The sequence below is a fragment of the Aspergillus pseudodeflectus genome (assembly GCF_044049435.1).
Source record: "Aspergillus pseudodeflectus strain CBS 756.74 chromosome Unknown BJX68scaffold_27, whole genome shotgun sequence".
Taxonomy (NCBI): Eukaryota; Fungi; Ascomycota; class Eurotiomycetes; order Eurotiales; family Aspergillaceae; genus Aspergillus; species Aspergillus pseudodeflectus.
Window position 1 is genome coordinate 12,940 of NW_027263803.1, and position 16,441 is coordinate 29,380.

Here is a 16,441-nt window from a genome sequence, read left to right on the forward strand (position 1 = left end):
AAACCCGAGACGGGAACGGTCTCGGATCCAGCACGATGAGATAATGCCCATCCATACATGATACAGTATATCCCAGGACCACTGATCCCATACTTACAAGATACGAGAACAGCGAGCTGCGGAGATATCTAAATACGTATTCCACGAGAAGTACTCGCCCAGTATACCCAATCCCGGGATATATCATGCCCTCGCCAACCCAGGATGACCGTCGGTCGTGTCCCCTGCAGAATCCAAGCGCCGCCAATACACCCAGACTTATATATCCTTGCCCCAGACAGCATAGTTGCCTGTTTTATGCGCTTACTAGTATGTACTATGCTAGCTACTGATGAGGTCGGCGCCTAATCGCATGCGCACCCCGCTCTTGATACCCTGTCAGAGTTCTTCATGCCCTAGCCGCCCACCTGCAGGTAGAAGTGCCTGGGTTTATTCACTGACTAAGAGTAACTTGGAGGGTAGCGTGTGAAAGATTTTATTGGATGGGTGCTGGTATCTTTGGCTTTGATGCTATTGTTGGGTTATCATGACGAGGATAAATTAGGAGTGACATCGGTACATTCAGCTTTGGTGAAGGGAAGGCAAACTAGTAGCAAGGGTGTGTGACTCGACATTTCGAGTAGGGTTTCTACAAAGTAGTGTCTTGCATGGCACTGTCCTACGTAGCTCGAGGCTTTATCACGTTAAATCAAGCCTGGCTGGGACCCGGATACAGATATGTTGTAGTGGCGGCTAACAAAGTGTAACAGAAGGCTAATAAGAGTCTGCGCTATATACATTGGCTATTTACAAGATGAAAAAGGCTACCCATCTTCAATCGAACGCCACAATGGCAATCTACTGCGTCACGTCGCATCGCACCCGATAAAAATACATCATGATTATCCCGCGTGATTAAACCCCTCCTGTTGCCAGTCATCGTCATGGAGCTGCCCGCTGCTACCAGATCCCCCAGCCCCTGCACTCCCACCTAGTCCTACACCTCCACCCATCGCCCCCGCCGCCGTTGCGCCGAGGCTAGCGCTGCTGTGTCTCTCAATCTCCGTTGTGCTCATCATGTACAACATGGTGAAGAGGAGGATATGCAGCGCGAAACAGTAACCTGCGAAGAGATTCCGACTCGTCCGGTTCGCGAGGATTATTCGCGTTAGCGAGAATACAACGCGCTCGGGTAGGCTCATGCGTTTGTATGCTCGGGTGGACTCGCGGCCGCGGAAGGCAGCGAAGGGTGAGATTTGAGCTTCGTAGGCGGATTGATATCGATCTACTGAGAGCCCAGAGGGTGTGTCGGCGGATGGGTGGATGGATGAGGAGCTGGGTGTGTTTGCGTATGCGGAGGCGGAGGATAGGGCGCCTTGGCCTCGGCTGTAGGTTGAGACGTATCGTGTCTTCTCGTATAGGCTGAGGTTGTCTTTCTGGAGTGAGGCGATCTCTTGCCGGAGGGACTTTACTGTGCTGTACAGCTTCGACAGTTCCTCTTCTAACTCTGCATTCTTCTTCTTGAAGCGATCGCGTTGCGCCTGGATCATGGGCAAAAGGCCAGAGCCTCCACCAACTGGTTCGCCGGCGCGGATGGCGTCCATTGTGTTGTTGGACATGGCGGATTGATCGAACCCGGAGATGATCGACGATGTTGGCGATACACCTCCTCTTCGCGACGAGTGCGGATACTTCGATGTGTATGTTCCAGCCACGGACATTGCTGAGGATGGGAAGGCATTGGCTGCTTCCTGCTGTAAACGGAGAAGGTCGTTTTCTAGAGTCGTCGAGAGACTTTGCGACTTGTCAAGCTCTTCCTTCGTGGTGGTAAGATCATCTCGAAGGGTTTGGAGCTGTCCCTGCAGATCGCGGTGGGAGACGCGCAGAACAGTGAGTTCGTCTGTGAGCTTTTTGTTTCGGGCTAACAAGAGCTGTTCCAGCGAGCTATTCTTTCCTTCTTTTGCTTTGACAGTGCCGTTAGCGCCATCTGGTATCTCGCCGGCATCGTCATCGTCACCCGCAGAGAACTCGATAGACTATACATGATTAGTGCTTGCCCTGATGTCTGTCACGAGAACATACCTTGATCATCTCCAGCTCGCGGCGAATATCCTCGTAGTCCGCAACCTTCTCCAATCTGTTCTTCAATTCTTCTTTCTCGGCTGTAACCTTGGTGCACTGCCTCTCAGACTGGAGGAATTTGGCCTCCCATGTATGCCGCTCCGACTCGCGGTCAAATCGTGCAGCATCCAGTTTGCGTAGCAAGGAAGAATTCTCAGACTGGAGACGAAGGTATGCAGGGTCGTCATCGATAGATGTCTGTTCCTCCTTTGCATGCGAGACAGCTTGAGCCAGCTCAAGCGCCAATTGCTCGTTCCGAGCCTCCATCTCTGTCAGTCTCAAACTCGTCTTCTCCAGCTCCGCAGACACCAACTCTAGCTCGGCAGCGGATGCGCCCTGTTGCTGGCTGCCTTCCTCATTCTGACCCAGTCGTTGCGAGACCTCGTAGCTAGCCTTAAGCTCCTTTATGAGACGTTCCTGGTTCTCCACCTTCTCCTCCAAGCTCTTCTCCTTGGCAGTCCAGTTGTTCGTCTTTTCCGACAACACTCCCGACCACGATGTCTCGATCTCTTTGATTTTCGAGTCCTGGTTTTCTTCCAGCTTCTTCCTCGCTGCCCGCTCCTCTTGTAGCCGGTGTTCCGTTTCCTCTAATTGAGAGGTAAGGCGGTCGACAGAGCTTTGCAACTGCTCGCGCTCGGAGGTGAGTTTTGGAACCGTTTCTTCGGCAAGGACGAGGGAATCGACCGAGGTTTCGAGTAGGGGGTATGGGTCCGGGGCTTCCGATAGGGACGAGTATAGCTGTAAAAACGCGGATGATGATGACTTTCCCTGGTTCGTCAGAAGATCAATGAAGCCCTGGTAGGCTTTTGAGACGTTAGCCGGAGCCATTAAACATTGTGTAAATTGAAGACCAACCCTTCAGGAGACCCTTGTATTCTGCGAGCTTGGAAGCATCGTCCAGTTTGCGAAAGTCCTTCGTCTTCTGCGCCAGATCCTTTCTCTGTACAAGCGCGTCTCGTTGTTCGGCGACAATGTCAGAAGCGGTGCTGTCTAGTTTGGCCAGTGTGTTCGATAAGTCGATTCCTAGAAAGCCAGGCCATCAGCATGTGAATAAACAAGAGATACAAGAGAAGTCGGTGGTTCAGTACCTCTCCAAGCTGCAATGGCGCGCTGGAACTTGTTTGCTCCCTCCGGAAGAGCTCCAGTGCCCGTTTCAGGAGCGCGGTCATCTTGGTTGTCGGGCTGAGGAACGAGGCCCTCCGTGATAGCAAAAGAGTCCATGTTGTCCTTTCAGCGAAACTTCCCCGCGCGGTCGTCAATGCGATCGTGGATATGCAATAGTGGGACTGATAAAGCGCAACCCCATCAAGAGTATGACCACCAGCCCACTGCCTGGGAAATGACGAATAAAGCGACGAGGCCGAAGATGTGCTTGTGGACTTCCCCGTATCACGATGAGCAGCCTAGAAACACCGAGCGGGCCGAGAGTAAATCCGGACGCGTAAGCTTGCGCAACTTGGTTCCTGTGGGGTTTTAAAAAAGAGTTAAATAGGATATCTATCTTAGTGGTAAAAGATGAAAAGGAATTGTTTATCTCAGTCAATAATTAATGTTCGGAGAGGCATTGTTGAGGGGATCAAGCGCTCCACCTGAACTAGTGTAGTATGACGGCGGTGCCTGCCCACTGACAGGACGACCCCAGACAAAACAATTGACACCAAGTTGCTGCCTGCTTATCTTCAAAACGCATGTCTCTTCCACGAGAACTATCTTGGCCTTATCGCTTGGCCAGCAGTCGTCTTTCAGGTACAGAAAGGTGCTGGTACCTCAGAATTGGCTCCACCTGAGTCAGCAAGAGCTCTGATCCACTCCAACGCAGCCTCACGATCACCTCCAGTTGAGGCTCAAGCTCCAGTTTCCTGGCGCCGCGAGCTGGTCTCATCATGGTGTCGGGAGATGAGGGCAATATCTCGCGCAAGCGGCGAAAGATTGGCACTCCGAAAGCTGCGCCGTATATCTTCCGGTCGCTCTTCGACCAGGTACCCGTCGCCGCCGACGATGCGGAGGAGGATGTCCATATTACATGCGTGGAATATTGGAGTAAGCTTCCCGTCCTTGCAAGTGGTGCAGAAGACTAATATAAATGTTGCTTAGATGATAACTTGTACATTGGGACCTCCGCAGCGGAGATCCTGCATTTCGTCTCCCTTCCCCCCGACTCCGACGAATCGACCGAACCGACCTTCATCCTAGCTTCAAGATTGCCGATCCCCTTCTCGCAGAAAGACGCGAAATCCGGTGTCCAGCAGATCCTTCTCCTGCCGACCGTAAACAAAGCGTGCGTCCTGTGCAATGGAACAGCTACATTCTACATGCTCCCGGAGCTCAGCCCGGCCTTCGGCGGCAATACCAAAGTCAACAATTGTCGCTGGATTGGCGGCCTGGATCTCAATCAGGCTGCCGAGGAGCCGGAAAATCCTGTGGTGATGATTGCGACGCAGAATCGTATAATGCTGGTGAAGATTGGCGATGGCGCGCGATTGGTTAGGAACATCGACTACCCCGGGTCTCTTACGTTCTCACGGAGAGGCATTATATCATGCGTTGCGGATAGCCGGACGTACTCTTTGCTTGACGTGGAACATCAGCAGAAGATACCGCTGTTTCCGATATCGTTTGCCGATGAGATGATTGATTCCGCCGGGGTCGAGGATATACCTACTGCCGCAAAGACTTCTTCTCTAAGCACTTCGCCCCCATCTTATAGTCGGTCTCATGAACGGAGTTCCAGTCTGAACACACTTACAGGAATGTTACAGCCACCGCGGTCGTCATCCAACGAACGATCGAGGTCTTTGACGCCGGAGCCCTCTGAATCAGGAACACCAAGAAGGTCAATATCTACGGAGCGCGGCGAAAGCACTTCTCCAAGAGTATCATCGGATTCCGTACGGCAACCTGTGGATGAAGAGAATCGAAAACCTCTTCCGCCTCTGCCTAAGCAGACCTTCTCCCAGCTGAAACCACACATCCTTTCTCCAACATCGTCTGAATTTCTACTAGTACGAGGGTCTGATGAAAAGGAACCTGGTGTTGGCATGTTTGTCAATGTGGACGGCGATGTCGTTCGTGGTACACTCACATTCAACAGATATCCTAAATCAATTGTCATCGACAAGGGTGACGAAACAAATCTGATTCAGTCACCGGAAAATACAAAAGACGAGTTTGTCCTTGCGGTTATAGAGTCCGATGAAGATGGGCAGACTCGAAAACTCTTGGAGGTCCAACCTTGGGATGTCGACCCAGCAGAAGCAGACGATCACAAAAGTTGGTTAGAGGTACCCTCGATGCAAGACGAACAAACGGAGCACGTCGGCATTTGCCACACTATCAGTTCCACCCAACTTGAGGTTCAGGGTCTGGGAAAGCTGCTGCGAATGGTCCGCCTCAAAACTCCGGCCCTGTCTTCAAAGGCCCCTACTGCAGACCCGAGGACCGAAGCGTCGATAGAGCAGCTGCAAAAAGAAAAGGAACTCTTTGAGTCCCAAGAGCTGACCGACACCGATGTACCCAAGAAGAGCACAGACTGGGAAGCTGATCGAAATGCGGAAGAAGCAAAGATTGTGCGGCAGATGGGAAAGACCCAAAGCAGCATGGTTATGTGGGCTGGGAATCGGATATGGCGCATTGTCCGGAACCCGTTGACCGCTCAGCTTGATGATGTTCTGCAAAGCGCTAGAGAGGCAGGCAAAAGCGGGCACACCCTTGACAGGGAAGCTATTTGGGGTATCATCGAGATAGCCCAGCAAACGGAACCAAAGTCAGAGTCGGAATTTCTGGGTCTCAACTACTTGAAACAGAAGGCCAGTCTCCTCCTCTTGGGAGACCTTCTCTTCATGGATCCCAAAGCCAGAACCAGTGCTATCATTGATACGACTGAGAGGGCGCTCATTCTTGGAGAAATTGATCCTCGGATAGTCATGATCTTGATTCCTCTCTTACGCGGTGAGACATTGCAGAGTACGCAGGGGGTTTGGATCTATGCGGGCCTAGCTGAGACGGCTGAGGATTACCTTCAACAAGTTGAAAAGGCCGGCAAGTCGCTAGTGGGATTCTTCGACGATGGGGTTTTGAATATGATCAAGCGGTTTTTGCGCTCATGGCAGCAGAAGCGCGGCTATGCCAGCATCTCAGACGAAGCATACGTGTTTGACAGCGTCGATGCTGCTCTTCTGCGCCTTCTCCTGGAATCAGTGTCAGGGTTGACCAAAGAGGAGCTCGTCTCATCGCCAGCTCGTGTTGAGCTAAACAAACTGGTGGACCACTGGAAGGGCAACTTTGAACGCGCAGTCTCCCTTCTTGAGGGAGCTCACCGGCTGTACGTGCTGAGCCGCCTGTATCAGAGCCGAAAAATGTCTGGACATGTCCTCAAAACCTGGCGAAGGATCATTGAAGGCGAGCAGGATATTAGCGAAATAACTCCCGCGGACATTGAGGGACAGGTGCGGCGGTATCTGGCCCGAATTAAAGATGTGCAGCTTGTTGAAGAGTACGGGTCGTGGCTGGCTCAGCGGAATCCTCAGCTTGGTATCCAGGTGTTTGCAGACACCACGAGCAGAGTTCTGCTAGATCCGCCAGATGTCGTGAAATTGCTCAAAGAACGCGCGCCAAATGCCGTGCAGGAGTATTTAGAGCACCTTGTGTTCTCGAAAAACGTAGGTTTCTGCGCCTGTTCCTATGTCAACATATGCTAATATGACTAGTTCTCTCAATACGCCGACGACCTTTTACAGTACTATCTTGATACTGTCATATCTGTGCTCGGATCCTCCTCCGAAGCTCGGGCCTCTCTTTCCGATTCCTATTCCACCTACCGCGCCCTACGACCACCAAAACCTACCTACATGAACTTTATCACCGAAAACTGCCCTTCCGATCCGTGGTGGAAATCACGGCTTCGGCTTCTTCAGCTACTTGGTGGTGGCAACAGCACACAGTTTACATCCACCCCTGCACCGGCCCTGAACTACTCAATCCCAGCCGTTCTCGCCCGCATTGAACCTTTTCAGAACGACCTCGTTTCGGAGTCAATAATCCTCGACGGACTGCAGGGTCGACACCGAGAGGCTCTCCGCCTGCTGACGCACGGGCTAGGCGACTATGATGCCGCCGCACGGTACTGTCTATTCGGCGGACCCCGAAGCACGAGCTCAACCGGTGCGCCGTTAGAGTTTGCGGAGAAGTCACGCCAGACCGAGCTATTCCAGTATCTCCTCGATGAGTTTCTGCAAATTCGCGACCTGTCAGAACGCATTGAACGCACAAGTGACCTCCTTGCACGCTTTGCAGCTTGGTTCGATGTTCGCGAGGTAATTAAGATCATCCCAGACGATTGGAGCGTGGACATCCTCAACGGCTTCTTAGCCCACGTCTTCCGCGTGCTCGTGTCAGAATCGCGAGAGGTGCGAATCGAGCGCGCGCTCTCAGCCGGTCAGAACCTGCGCATAACCGCAGAGTACATCTCGGGCATGGAGAAAGTCGGTGGTTGGGTTGAAGATGCCCAGGGATTGCGGCAGTTGCGGGGGGGTCAGATCAATAGCACGCGGGGAGAGGTGGAGAGTGACTTCGGGGAGATGGTGGAGGCGGGGGTGATACGTGATTCGTCTTGAGGATCGGATGGTGTGGGTTGTTAGACTTTGTATTACAGTCGTTCGGATTTACGGATATAACTTTGGGCACCGTTTGAGCATGACCTATAGAAAGCAATAGATACCTGTTTGAGAGCCGTGATCGGTTAATGTCTTTGCCGACAATTGTGGGGGGTGGGGATGCGGAATTGTTCCTTGAGCTGCATCCGGAGCGCTATATGGACCAGAGAGAAGATTGGCATCTTTGGTCTGAGCAGTATATTCACATTTCCGGATATAAAACCCCATCCACCTATACTAATCTATACACTAGAAGACTCTCGGTGGCACCTCTCACCCAATACACCATCAATTACAGCTGAGTAACCCAAGCTTGGACCTGCACGGCTCCGCGGGGGAATTCCGGATCTCCGCCCCTTGACCAATCAGCGCAACCCCGAAAAATCACTGCTTATTGAATCATTCTACATCCTCTCCATGCGGGGGATTTTCTTTCTTCTACAAAGTTTATATCTACCTCTCCTCGCTATTAAACTCAATTGACTCCCCAACTTCCCTCCAAAACAAACCAGAAAAAGAAACACAATGGATCCCTCACAGGTCAAAATCCCGCCCATGAAAGACCTGACGGTCGACAACATCACTGAAAACGTCATTCGGATCAATTCGCTATGCGATGATGAGCGCATGAAGTATGTTCTCGAGCGCCTCGTCACACATCTACATGACTTTGCCCGCGAGACGCGGCTCTCGTCGCAGGAGTGGATGACGGGTTTGAAGTTCCTCACGGAGGTTGGGCAGATTTGTACGGAGGTTCGACAGGTACGTTTCACCTTTGCTCATTCATTTACAGAGTAAAGCTCTATAAAGAGCTATGCAGCAGCTAATACCATTATGAATAAAGGAATACATCCTCCTCTCCGATGTCCTCGGCCTCTCCATCCTCGTCGACAGCATCGACCACCCTAAACCCTCAGGCAGCACCGAAGGAACCGTCCTGGGCCCCTTCCACACCCACGAAGCTGAAGAGCTGCCCGCTGGCGGCTCCATGTCCAAAGACCCCGCGGGCGAGCCCCTCCTCGTCGTCTGCAATATCCGCGATACGAACGGGAAGCCCGTTGAGGGTGTCAAGATCGACATCTGGGAGACAGATTCATCGGGCCATTATGATGTGCAGCACGCGGACCGCGAGGGGCCCGATGGGCGGTGTATCATGCGCTCAGACAAGGAAGGTATCTTCTGGTTCCAGGCGATTACGCCCGTGCCGTATCCGATTCCGCATGATGGGCCTGTGGGGCGGCTGTTGAAGAAGTTGGGGAGACATCCGTATCGCCCGAGTCATATGCATTTTATGTTTGAGAAGGAGGGCTTTGATCATTTGATTACGTGAGTTATACCCTCGTTTTCCTCTTTGGCCTTTCTTGTTGTTCTTTTCGGATTTTGTTGGGTTCGTTGAGCTGATATATCAAAAGCGCCCTCTACCTCCGCAACGACCCCTTCGAGACCTCCGACGCCGTCTTCGGCGTCAAGGACTCGCTCGTCGTAGACATCAAGCGCGCGGGCCCCGAGTACGCCGCGAAATACGGCGTGTCCGAGGACCACGCGCTGCTCACTTATGACTTCGTGCTCGTCTCGGACGTCGAAACGAGGGAACTGCGCGAGAAGAACTCCAAGGCGGCGCTGGACAAGCTTGGTCGGAAAGTGAAGATTGTGAATGGGTTGCCGATTCCTGAGCTTGATTAGATATGTCGAATGGTTCAAGATATGTTTGGGATGTTTCGAAGGATATGACCTAGATGAAATGAAATGCACTGTATATTGGGTTATCAATGGAGTTTCGGGCTGGGCACCGTGACATGGACCATTTTTGCGCATATTTAGTACACAGCGCCTTTTTCCCTTCTCGCCTTATCTCCCCCGCGTCGCTCCTTCCATATACAACGTATGAGCCAGATAAATAAGGAAGGCGCGACCACGTACCTGGGGGCGCACCTTCTTAAAACAAAACAAGAAGGAATGGAGGATCGCTCTTTCTTATCCGGTGCACAAGGTCAGTAACAGTCAAGGAAGGTGCGACCAAAACATCGCTCCTTCCTGTATCTGAATCAGAACAGCAGAGGAAGGAACGACCCGTGGACGGGAGGTGCACCTTCCTATAACAAAACAGGAAGGAGCGCCTCCTGGGGGGGTTATGGGTCGCTCCTTCCATTGTCGAAGATGGAAAAGAAAAAGGCAGGAGCGATCGGGAGACGCACCTTCCTGAGCCGGATTAGGAAGGAACAAGGGTTGCTCCTCCCTTGCCCGGGCGTATGGTCGATGACATGTGAGGAAGGAGCGACCCTCGCATCGTTCCTTCCTCTTCTGTCTAGTTACAAGCGGGGAAGGAACGACCATGGGGGCTGCACCTTCCTAAAACGAACTAGGAAGGAACGGCCCCCAGGGTCATGGTCGCTCCTTCCGTTCATGGTCTGGACGAATGTAGAAGGCGCGACCCGGATCCTGGAGACGTGCCTTCCTAACACGGACTTGGTAGGAGCGACCCCCGTTCTTTCCTTTTCGAGGTATACAGCATAGTCACGGGTGAGGAAGGAACGACCCAGGTGGCTCCTTTCATGTACAGATGGATAGAGTAAACATGAAAGGCACGACCATGGGCCAAAGATGCACTCTCTAGGCCAGGATAGGAAGGAATGGTACTGTGGGCACCTGTAGTAGGTTCAATTAAGGCTCTATGTCTACAGCAGCTTAGCGCAGCGCCGTTGACGAAAGAGTAGAAGAGGAAATGGCGATGTGGCTGTGGCCAAGTCTCATTTGTTAGGGCTAACCTAGGTACTTGTACGGAGTACGCAAGAGGTAGGTATATCGACCCATGTAGATCCAGGCGAGGAACAAAACATGCACTGCATGCATGACCAATCTACTCTGAATCGCCCTTCTCCGCCCTCTCCATCTCCAACACCTGCTTCACCAGATCCACAACCGTTTCCCGAAACCCCCTATAGCTGAACCCCAGCTCCCTCCCCGCGGTCTCCCCATCCAACCCATACCTTTCATCGACACTCTGCTCCTCCCGCGAAACCCTCCCACGTAACCCCTCGAACTCACCCCGAATAATCCCCGCCGCAATTCCATACGAGAACCGCTCCGGCGCCGTCGGCGTATACCGCTTCCCACCGACCTCGTCCTTCAACAGCGCACAAACATGCGCCTCCGCAAGATCCCTCACGTCGATCCAAAACGGCACACGCGCAACGGGGATCGGGCTCTCCCCGCTCGCAACCTTCCAAAGCATCGCATTCGACTCATTGAGCTCGTTAACAGAGGCGACAGGATGCACGACGGGTCCAAACGTCATAGGCGGACAGAGCGCGACAAGATCGAAGGCCGGTTTCTTCTCCCGGACGAACTCCCACGCGGCGAGTTCAGCGAATTTCTTCGATCCGCGATATGCGACGACTGCGTCTGTTGTTGGGGCTGCGGCTTCGGCGTAGGTGAGTGGGTTCCAGTCCTTGGCTGTGTAGGTGAAGTAGGATTGTGCGTTGGCGTTGCGGGAGATGTCGATGACGGAGGCGAAGGAGGATGTTAGAACGATCCGCTTAATAGACGGGTTTGTAGATGCTGCTGCGAGGACTGCCTTCACGCCGTTTATGGCTGGGATGATGAGTTCCGCTTCGTTGTTTGTTGTGTCATATGTGAATGGCTGTTGACATTGTTATCCCACCAAGCCTATCTCTATAGATAGAGGTATGTTTAAGGAACGTACACTAGCAGTATGAATAACCCCATCAACCCCTCTAACAGCCTCTTCGAGACCACCGGGCCTCTCAAAGTCATCTATCTGGACGAATTCAAGGCGGTCCTTATGTTGCGGCCGGGCTGTGAGCATCGCGGCGCCTTTAGCGGGGGAGCGTGTTGCACCCCGCACTCGGAGGCCACGGGCGAGGAGGGCGTCGACGATGTGTGCACCGATGAAGCCGGTTGCGCCGGTAACGAGGACAGTTTTGATTTCCATTTTTATTACGGCTCTACCAGCTTGGAGAGTTGGTCTTCCTTTCCGAGGATGTTGGCGGTTAATTAGAAACGGAGGTGGTAGGCGTGTGTTGGTTAATATATATGCGGAGAAACTCTCAGTCGGAGATCATCCGACACGGACAATTGCATACTAATTGAGCCAAAACCGATAGAAAGCAAGGAGTATTCGTTGGGAGATCGATTTCAGTCATAGCTACGACGAAAAATCATTGACCGGTCACTGTGATGTTATAGTAAAAGGTGTTGTACCTCGACCAGGATGAACAAGAACAATGAAAGTTGAAGTTGAAATGCAACACTGACCAAGTGCCTTATAGTCTCTAGATCTAGAGCACGTTTCCAACGGTCCGGTCCATTTGTCTAGTGGTTAGGACGTCAGGTTTTGATACATATTAAATTCTGAACTTCTGAAAGCCCCGGTTCGATCCCGGGATGGACCTTTTTTTTTTCAACCCCATTCATTCATTATCTTTTTTGACCTCTTTTTTTTGCATACCTGTCCAACTTCTACATACATATCCAGACAAAAATCGAACAGAATGCGAGAATGCGAGCAGATTGTCTAAGAGCACACCCAGTCTCTGATGACACAGGCTAATGCTGCTACTCCATAGCTTGTGTGAACAGACTAGCTGTAATGTGATTGAATATTATGTGTGGTCTTTACAAAAATGAGTGCTAAACATCATGTATCCAATCTCTTTGGACCATATAGGTTTGGTTTGGAAACCCTGGATCTGCCCTGTTTGAGAGCCTTTGGCATGCACAAGACCTGAAGCAGAATGTCATGGCTAGAAAGAACCCTGAAATCGCATGCAGCAGGAAGCTCTAAGGCCAGCGATTAGAAAGAGGCCTGCACTCTTTTTGAGGGGTCGAAAGTCAGATAAGACTAGGATGGACTTGTGACGAGAGTGAGGTCACCCTATTCACTGAATATTATGCACAGCACCTACATACAGCATACAGGAATCAAGGTACAACTAGACTCCCACCAAAATACCAGATGCTTGGTTAGTATAATTAATGCGCCGCCTAAATATACACAAAGAACACCAACTGCCCGGGATATCCGCTAAACCGCTCAAACAAGATGCTCAATACAGAATCAGATCTTCCAAACCAAGTCATTAAACAGATTGAGTAAAAGTATCATGCTTTCACCAGTTTCCGGTCTTGCTCCTGCTCCCGTTCCCGCTCTCTTTCTCTCTCCCTGTCGCGCTCGCGCTCGCGCTCGCGCTCATTGCTGACTTCGTGTACACCTCCTTTGGCGGCCGTTGAGACGCGGTGGTGATCTACCGTATCGAGGATAGCCTGCATCAGCCGCTGGCCTGCGTCAGGGGCGTCATCGTCCGCCGCGGTGTCCTCTTTCCGGTGGATGCTTATTCGTCGATCATGCCGGTCGAAGTTATATCCGTGACTACCTTGGTTCTCACTCATTGCTCGGCGCGGCGAGATGTCTCTGAGGAGTGGCGGCCGAGGTATGGGAGCGGCGATTGGTGCGGACTCTCTGCGCATACCGACCTCTATCGGACCGTCATGGGGTCTGTCGTGCGGCCGCTCATGCGGTCTTTCATAGGGCCTCTCATGCTGTCTCTCTTGGGGCCTCTCCTGTGGTCTCTCTTGAGGTCTCTCATAAGGTCTCTCAAGTGGTCTATCGTGCTGCCGCTCATAAGGTCTTTCGTAAGGCCGCTCGTGAGGTCTTTCAAGAGGCCTATCATGCGAACGTTCATGCGCCCTCTCTAGTTCAGGCACTACAACCGTGGAGACTGGCACTGAAGCTGGTGTAGCCGCAGGCGGAGGTGCCTGGTCTCCTGGCAGAGTGGTCGGCGTGGCGGAGGTATCCTTCGAGTGTATATCTTCCGCAGTCTCCCGCTCGACGCGCTGAGTTTCTCGCAACTCTTCTTCCTTCACGTCCCGCCAAGAACACTTGGCGTGCTTCTTGGTACAACCCATGCACGCGGTGAGGTTCTTGAGGCAATCCATGTGCAGACGGCGGCAACGATCACAAGGCGGCAGAATGCGATCACCTCGCTGTAATTCCTCCATGCGGGCGACCATCTCAATCTTGAACGGGCCGCCGTCATCTTTTTCGTGGTGGTGCGACTTGGGAGGTGGAAGCAACGAGGTTGGGGTATTCGGTATGGCGACGGTTGTGGGCGTGGGCGCGTACAAATTGTAGTCACCGCCACCCTCGGATACCCTAGGTCGAGGACGGGAGGACTGGCGGTTGCTTGAGCCTGAAGCTTCTTCATAGCCGCGGGTATGGCGATCTTGAGTGGTGAAGAACTTCTTCATGAGCTCCGCACGTGTGGTCGGAGAAGCGCCCTTAATAGATTGCCCATTGATTATTGTTACATTTTCTGTGCCCGATTGAGAGAATAGGAACGGAGCGGATAGCGGATTCTCTTCCGGATGACCTTCAGCTCCGGAGCGAGCAGTATTGACAGCGACAAACCCTGTGGAGGGAGAGTTGCCACCTAAAGTGCTATTACTGTTGAGTGGAGTGTGATTTGTACCATTGCCATCGCGCCAGACAGGACTCATAGAACGCTGTTGTACGTGCGGTTGGGGCTGCGAATGAGCGAGTGATGGTCGCGAGGCATGAAGCGTTGCATCATTTTCTCGACGGGTAACAATGGCAGTTTTCCGGTTCTTCAACCGATGATTTAACTGTCGCGCGCGGGCAGAAACTAGATGGTATGCAGTGTTAGCTTTGACAGAAGCGGAGACGGGCGAAGTTGATAGTCGGGAACAAACCTTGATCTGCCATTTGGATGATTTGCTGGAGGTTCTTCTCCAGAATTTCAAGCGCGCCCAACTCTTTCTCCTCGTCCTCGATAATCGGCTGAGGGGGAATCATCTTCTGAGGCATCCCCGAGTGAATCAACACAAAGTCCTCTTCGCTGATTTCCACGCGACATTGCTTTGTGTAAAATTGGCAGACCGGAACACCATTCCGGGATTTTTCCAAGTTGAACTGCTCGGGCTTGCTCCGAGCAAACTCTACGACGTCGAGCCATGTGACGTTGGGAGAATCCTTGCCATGCGACTTGAGAACTTTTGGCGGCCCGTCAAACAGACGCTCAAAGCGCTTTATTAGAATCGGGCCAAGAGGGCACGCGCCCAGGTTCCCCGCGATACTCTCATGGCGGTGAAGTACGCCTTCGTAATCGCCGATCAAACGGATTATCTCAGACATTGTATCCGACGTCGAGACCAGGGGGAGATTATCGGGGTATTGGCGGGCGAGGTAATTGATTTGCAGGTGATTCGAATGGGTCTTGGGAACTTTGGAGGCAATCGGTGGGAACTCCCCGGATTCTGACCGGGGCCGTTTGCCGGAGGCCTCTGTTGTCACTGTCCGAGATTCCATGGTGGCGGCTGAGGGTGGATGCGAGACCCTCGAGTTCGCGATAGCTGGAAGGGGCCGGAGATGTGGGCGAGTCGAAGAAAAAAAGTCCAAACCCAGGAAAGAGGGATGGCAGGGGGTTATGACGTCTCGGGGTTGTGGAAAGAGCGGCAAAGAGATTTAAGAAACGAGGGATTTGTGAAAAGTCGAGGGGTGGGCGTTATTGAGTAATGAGAACGCTGGCAGAGGAAGATGCTACCGATGGCGGAGCGTAAGGCTCCAGAATGCGGGTTCTGATTCAGCCACAGAGCCGCGTGCTCCAGGAAGTCGTTTGTCGATGCTATAGGAGACGCTGGGCAGGGTGTCAGAGGAATGCAATGTTTCTGAACGAGCCAGCGAGAGGAGACATGGGAAAGACGCAGGCGACATCAGAAAAAAGGTTGGCGAAGAGGCAGAGTCACAAAAGACCGCAGGCCCGGTGGAAGAGCGAGAGGCAGGAAAGGCGGACGGGGACACGGCCGGGAGACCAGCGCCAGTGGTTCAGTACCGTATGGTATGGTATCGGTACAGCCGTTTGATTCTCCTACTAAACAATGATGTCCCATCGCGATCCTACGCAGCTAGCGATGGGATTATTTCAGGCAGGGCGCTGGGGTTCCGGAGCGCTGTCGCACAGGTTACACGTTGCTATATGCCACTTCCGTCCGGCCACCAGGATGTCACAAGAAGATAGTAGGAGAGTGGAAGGGCTGCCCAATGGCAGACATGGTGGTCATGGGATGACGATGGCCATGGCGGAACGGGCGCTCCTCCCCTCTCGTGTGGCGAGGACCAGGAACTGACCGAGTAGCCCGGTTTCCAGTGGATCCAGATTCCAGACCGACAGGACGTTGGGGTTGCGTCCAGGCCGGGGCTGCCCTCGCGCACCCGTCTATAGTATCCATGCGCATATTCCGAAATAAGGCATCATCCAAACCGCCCCAGCGTCTTCAAACAATTCCGTTTGCTCCAAAGGTCTGATCTCGGTGATCCTGACTGTTATCAATATGACTAAGCATCACGGCGGAGAGATTCCCGCCGGCCGCTTCCGCTGACAATGCCCGGGACTCGGTTCGAATCTTTACCCGTACTGACAGTACAGCGTAAGATTAGTCCAAGGCTGAGCGCTCCCTTGCAGTCACCTCAAAACACGGCACACTACTGCTCGGATATCAGACCGGGAGCTATACTTGTTGTGACTGCAAGAATGCTCCTGTCATGATATCTGACAGCTATTATTTGATCCTCCTCGCCTGACTTGTACCCGAAAGTTACCCCAACCAACAGGTCCACGTGATCGATTATCACTTATGTCCATATCGAGGACAAA

General features: G+C 52.6%; 5 protein-coding genes and 1 non-coding gene across 6 annotated transcripts; 3 read left to right on the forward strand and 3 right to left on the reverse strand.

The window, feature by feature from the left end:
* Positions 1–751: 751 nt before the first annotated feature.
* On the reverse strand, positions 752–3,654 carry BJX68DRAFT_105243 (CCAAT displacement transcription factor COY1). The gene is made up of 4 exons (XM_071035808.1): positions 3,189–3,654; positions 2,956–3,123; positions 2,062–2,903; positions 752–2,015 (listed from the first exon to the last, which is right to left on the reverse strand). The coding sequence occupies exons 1-4, from the start codon at positions 3,319–3,321 to the stop codon at positions 882–884; spliced, it is 2,277 nt and encodes a 758-aa protein (XP_070897928.1). The 5' UTR covers positions 3,322–3,654; the 3' UTR covers positions 752–881.
* On the forward strand, positions 3,635–7,737 carry BJX68DRAFT_238973 (putative TGF beta receptor associated protein 1). Its single transcript, XM_071040449.1, has 3 exons — positions 3,635–4,140; positions 4,195–6,758; positions 6,807–7,737. Exons 1-3 carry the CDS (start codon positions 3,984–3,986, stop codon positions 7,710–7,712), a joined length of 3,627 nt encoding a protein of 1,208 aa, XP_070897929.1. The 5' UTR covers positions 3,635–3,983; the 3' UTR covers positions 7,713–7,737.
* A 426-nt stretch (positions 7,738–8,163) lies between these two features.
* Positions 8,164–9,537, forward strand: BJX68DRAFT_238975 (intradiol ring-cleavage dioxygenase). Its single transcript, XM_071040450.1, has 3 exons — positions 8,164–8,513; positions 8,596–9,077; positions 9,164–9,537. The coding sequence occupies exons 1-3, from the start codon at positions 8,277–8,279 to the stop codon at positions 9,432–9,434; spliced, it is 990 nt and encodes a 329-aa protein (XP_070897930.1). The 5' UTR covers positions 8,164–8,276; the 3' UTR covers positions 9,435–9,537.
* A 944-nt stretch (positions 9,538–10,481) lies between these two features.
* Positions 10,482–11,755, reverse strand: BJX68DRAFT_276388 (SDR family oxidoreductase). The gene is made up of 2 exons (XM_071048085.1): positions 11,455–11,755; positions 10,482–11,391 (listed from the first exon to the last, which is right to left on the reverse strand). The coding sequence occupies exons 1-2, from the start codon at positions 11,701–11,703 to the stop codon at positions 10,609–10,611; spliced, it is 1,032 nt and encodes a 343-aa protein (XP_070897931.1). The 5' UTR covers positions 11,704–11,755; the 3' UTR covers positions 10,482–10,608.
* Positions 11,756–12,072: 317 nt separating this feature from the next.
* On the forward strand, positions 12,073–12,163 carry BJX68DRAFT_t107. The gene has a single exon. It is a non-coding gene; the product is annotated as a tRNA-Gln (tRNA).
* A 550-nt stretch (positions 12,164–12,713) lies between these two features.
* On the reverse strand, positions 12,714–15,226 carry BJX68DRAFT_105250 (uncharacterized protein). The gene is made up of 2 exons (XM_071035809.1): positions 14,481–15,226; positions 12,714–14,413 (listed from the first exon to the last, which is right to left on the reverse strand). Exons 1-2 carry the CDS (start codon positions 15,094–15,096, stop codon positions 12,873–12,875), a joined length of 2,157 nt encoding a protein of 718 aa, XP_070897932.1. The 5' UTR covers positions 15,097–15,226; the 3' UTR covers positions 12,714–12,872.
* Between the last annotated feature and the right edge of the window lie 1,215 nt (positions 15,227–16,441).